Source organism: Pteropus alecto, unplaced genomic scaffold (assembly GCF_000325575.1).
Source record: "Pteropus alecto unplaced genomic scaffold, ASM32557v1 scaffold53, whole genome shotgun sequence".
Lineage (NCBI taxonomy): Eukaryota > Metazoa > Chordata > Mammalia > Chiroptera > Pteropodidae > Pteropus > Pteropus alecto.
Window position 1 is genome coordinate 389,675 of NW_006434366.1, and position 5,080 is coordinate 394,754.

General features: G+C 35.7%; 1 protein-coding gene across 1 annotated transcript in view; it reads right to left on the minus strand.

Annotated features, from left to right (window-relative positions):
• Positions 1-5,080, minus strand: part of SLC25A20 (solute carrier family 25 member 20) — a 19,687-nt gene that overhangs the window by 6,014 nt on the left and 8,593 nt on the right. The window contains exon 4 of the mRNA XM_006909064.3: positions 4,889-4,979. Coding sequence (XP_006909126.1) covers positions 4,889-4,979 — 91 coding nt within the window. The remainder of the gene's footprint in view (positions 1-4,888; positions 4,980-5,080) is intronic.

Here is a 5,080-nt window from a genome sequence, read left to right on the forward strand (position 1 = left end):
CAACAGCCTGCAATCTCTCGACAAAAGACCAGGAAAGGGACAGCCTAGAAAGACAGAAAACCTTTAGACATTAAACATTCTACTAAGTCACACATCATGGGAAAAACTGTGGCCCTGCCATCTCCACACCAGCAAAGACCAATGGGGACCCTAGACTTCCACCCTGGAAGGGCTGCCACAGGTACCTAACATGTGCCAGGGTGGAGTCAGAGAAGGCCAAGTATGGAAATAGGACTTTCATCCCTAACATCAAGGAACCAGCACCCTCCCGTCCTGTGGTGTCAGTGGAGACACTGAACTCCCATACCCACCCAGCAGTAAAAAGAAGTGCCCTGCCCTCAGGTGTCAACAGAGGCCAAATGTGGAACCCAGACTTCTACCTCCACCTGGCAGTAAGGAGACAGCATCTTTCCCTTTCCTGCTGGAATGGTGTCAGAGAAAACCAGCTATCACAGACAGTTAAATAAGAGCTAGAGTCTTAACATAATATGCAACTATCCAAGTTTCAGTTGAAAATCACTCATCATACCCCAAACCAGGAAGTTCTCAAACTGAAAGAAAAAAGACAAGCAGTGGATGCCAACTCCAGGATGACAAGAGACGTTAGAGTTATCTGACAAAGATTTTAATGCAGTCATGGTAAAAATCCTTCAAAATACAATTATAAATATTCCTGAAACAGAAAAAATAAAAAGCTGCAGTGAAGAAATAAAGTCTTAGTACAGAAACAGAAAATATAAGAGACAAACGAAAATCTTAGAATTGAAAAATACAACCAAAATTAAAAGCTCAGTGGATAGCTCCCTCAACAGCAGAATAGAGGAAAGACAGAAAAAAAATCAGTGAACTAGAATATAGAGCAGTGGAAAACACCCCATCTGAACAATAGAAAGGAAACAAACTGAAGTGAATTGAACAGAACTTCAAGGACCTCTGAGACTATAACAAAATAACAAATATTTGTGTCTTTAGAGTTTCAGGAAGAAATTGGAAAAGAAGGAAGGACTGAAAAAGTACTCAAAGAATTGTTGAAAACTTCCCAAATTTGGCAAAATATAAACATAAAAATTCAAGAAGCTGAGTGAACACTAAACAGAATAAACCCAAATAAATCCATGCCAAGACATCATAAATAAGCTTCCGATAAAACATATAATGTTAGATATAGGGTTGAATATAATGTTAAGGCAGAGAAGTTATATTTATTATCTGTAATTTCATATACTAGCCAAAAGCTGAATAGATTTTAACATTCCTAGAATGCTCTTATTCTGATAAGTTTCTTCTCTTCTTCCTCCTCCTCCTTCTCCTTCTATCTTTTAATTTTTGAAAAAATAATTTAAATAACAGATTTGGAATCTAGTGAAAGCCTCCTCTCTGGTAGGTGGTAGTATTTAAGGTTCAAATGAGCTAGGGCACCAGCTGGTGCTGTGTAAAAGTCTCAAGTGACCAAAGGCACAAGTTGTGCCCTCAAAGCTGGAACCAGGTTAGGATAAAGACTGTAGAGCCACAGGCCAAACACTGTTTCCTCTGAGCCAGGGGCTGGTGGTATGGCATGTGGCAATTGCCAACAAGGATTCATCGTTTTGGTCTAATAGCAGGAAGTTCCCTCAGTTGACAGGGGGTAGAAATGGGTCGTCCAAATTAAAGAATATTAGAAAATAAATCTCAACTATCCCTTTCAGCCAGTGACTTTTTTTCTTATTTGTAAAATAAATTATAATGAATCACACCTATAATACTTTTATTTATATCCAGTGTCTACTCAGCAGCCTTTATCTGTATTCATATTAAACATAATTACTGTTGGGCATTTGAACTTTGTTTTTCTTTAATAGAAATTAATGCTGTTATTAAACCTCTTTGGGAATGGAAATGAAATTTAAGTTCTAAATAAATGGAAAGACATACCATTTCCATGGATTGGAAAACTCAAAATAATAAGTGTCAATTCTGCCCAAATTGACCCCTAGGTTTAACATAAGTCTTATCAAAATCTCAGCAAGATTTATCTCAATTTTCTAAATTATCCTAAAATTAACGTGGAAATACTAAGGAATTAAGTAGCTAGAACACTTTTTTAAAAAATAATAAAGTAGGAGAGATCAGTCTACTCAATTTCAACTTATTTTATGGCTATACTAATCAAGACTGTGTGGTATTAGTGGAAGGATAAACATATACATCAACGGAAGAACATAGAGAACCCAGAAATAGACTCACAAATATGCTCAATTGATTTTTAACAAAGATGCAAACACAATTCAGTGGGAGAAAGATAAGTCTTTTCAACAAACAATACTGGTGCGATTGGACATCCATAAGCACATAAGCAAAAAAAAAAAAGACTCTAATTTAATTCTTATATATTATGCAAAAATTAACCCATAATGGGATCACATACTTAAATGTAAAAAAAAAAAACTATAAATAGAATTTTTAGGAAAAAAATAGGAGAAAATCTTCAGGATCTGAGTTCTTAGACCCAATCACCCTAAGTACCCAAAGCCCAATTCATAACAAAAAATTAATAAACTGAACTTCATCAAAATTAAAAATATTTGCTCCAAAGACTCTATTAAGGGAATGAAAAGACAAACTACAGACTGGAAGAAAAATATTTGCAAACCACATATCTAACAAAGCACTAGTATTTATTATAAAGGACTCTCAAAACTCAACAAGAGAAAAAATAAATAATTCAATTAGAAAATGGGCAAAAGACACAAACAGACATTGCATCAAACAGCATATCCAGATAGCAAATAAGCACATGAAAATAACTGCACTATCTTCAGCTATAAGGGAAATACAAATTAAAAGAAGCTATCTCTATATACCTATTAGAATAGCTAAAATTAAAAACAGAAAAAACACCAAATGTTGGTGAGGATGTAGAGAAACTGGATCCATCACACACTGCTGGTGGGAATGTGAAATGATACAGCTTCTCTGGAAAACAGTTTGGTAGTTTCTTTAAAAACTAAATATGTAATTACCATATGACTCAGCAATCGTACTCCTGGGCATTTATCCCAGAGAAATGAAGATTTGGTTTTTCTTAGGAAAATCTCTGTACATGAATGTTTATAGCATCTTTATTCATAATAGCCCCAAACTGGAAATAACCCAGATGTCCTTCAATAAATTCAAGTTAAACATATTGTGGTGCATCCACACCATGAACTACTTAAAAGGAATGAACTATTCATGCAACGATATGAATGAATCTCCAGAAAATTATGTTGAGTTTAAAAAGCCCATCTGAAAAGTTTACATACCGTATGAATTTATTTATATGACATTCTTAAAACATCAAAATTATAGACATGGAGTGCAGATCGATGGTTGCTAGGGTAGTTAAGGACTGGAGGGGGAAGAGGGAAGTGGATGTGGCTATGAAAGGGCATCCTTGGCGTCCTGGAAATGGTCTGTGTTTTCACTTTACCAATGTCAATAGCCTGGCTGTGATACTGTACTGTAGTTTGATAAGATGTTACCATTTTAGGAAAACTAGGTAAACATGGGATCTCTCTGTATTCTTTCTTTCTTTTTTCCTTTATATTATTTCTGACAACTGCATGTGAATCTATAATTCTCTCAAAATTAAAAGTTTAATTTAAAAAAATACACAAAAGTTGAATAACAGATGTAAACCAGGAAAAAGACTTGCTGCATGCAAGTAATTAATTACTTTAATATGTCCAAAGCTTTTATAAATCAATTTAGAAAAAAAATGAGCAAAGAATACAAATAGACACTGCACAAAGAAAAAATACAAGCAACTAATATTCATCAAAATAGCCTCACCAACAATTAAAAGCATGAAAAATTAAAACAATGCAAAATTTTCACCTATCAGACTGGCAGAAGTTGTAAATTAGATGCTGCAGAGTCTGGTGAAGTGGGTGCTCTTAGGTACTAATGACAGGATTAGAAAGTGACAGGCTTTTATAGGAGGGCTATTTGGTAACTAACATGCAATAAAGACCTTAAAAAGTATATCCCTTTAAAAATATTAACTCCAACTCTAGACATTTATCCTAAGAAAATAATCAGGTATATGTACAAAATCTTATTCACAAAGACCTTCGCTATGGCATATAATTTGTCATACCCCTAGACAAGGGATGTAATGAAATAAGATGCAGAAAATTATGCTTAAGAAAAAGTCACTCAAAAAATATTATATCAAGTGAAGAAAGTTATAAAATTATTGCAGTAGGTGATCTCAATTTTATTCCAAAACATAACATTTCTTAACATACATGTTTACCAAAAAGACTAGAAGAATTCACACACAAGCATAACAGTGGTTACCTCAGTGGGGTGGTATCATGGGAAATAAATACATCTTTTTCTTTGTGCTTCTCTCCATTATCTAAATTTTCTAGCAAGAATTATGTGTTAAATTACTTCAGCCATTTGAAGTAAAAAGCGGTAACATTTATTTTTTAAAAAGAGTCCATGCGCTAAGGTAGGCGGCCAGCTCACTCGGCCTGGAACAGGCCAGGCACATTAAGATCACTGTGCCTTAGGGCAACTGGTGGAGACAGAAGATGCTGGCTAGAGCAGCCTCCCTTCCACCTCCGATGAGACATGACTTACCTCTCAGAGGTCCTGAAGTAGATGCTAATAAGGGTGGATATGTCTGGATTGACAAATGTGCAGGTCTGACATTTGGGTTGGTCTGTTATACTGTCCTGGTTCTTGACTCTACTACGATTGCTTCCATATTCCTGAAAACCTTGAAATTGTTTTGCACACCTGACCTGAAGCCTTTATAAAGGGTGAAAGGACATAAACATCCATGCGAAATTGTATACTGAATGAAAAGAGCTAGCCCCACCCCCCACATCACATCCTCCACCCCAGATCACAACCCTACCTGTAACAAGCACTTGATCCGTTCCCCAGGGGTCATGATTCCAGTGGTGAATACGCCAGACAACATCCCAGCTGCAAACAGTTGGGGGTAGCTGTATTGAACACAAAAAACAGAAGTAAGCACGTATGACTACCCACACAGGACAGAGGCAACCCCAGCAGAGGATGACTTTGTAAAAAAAAAAAAAAAAAA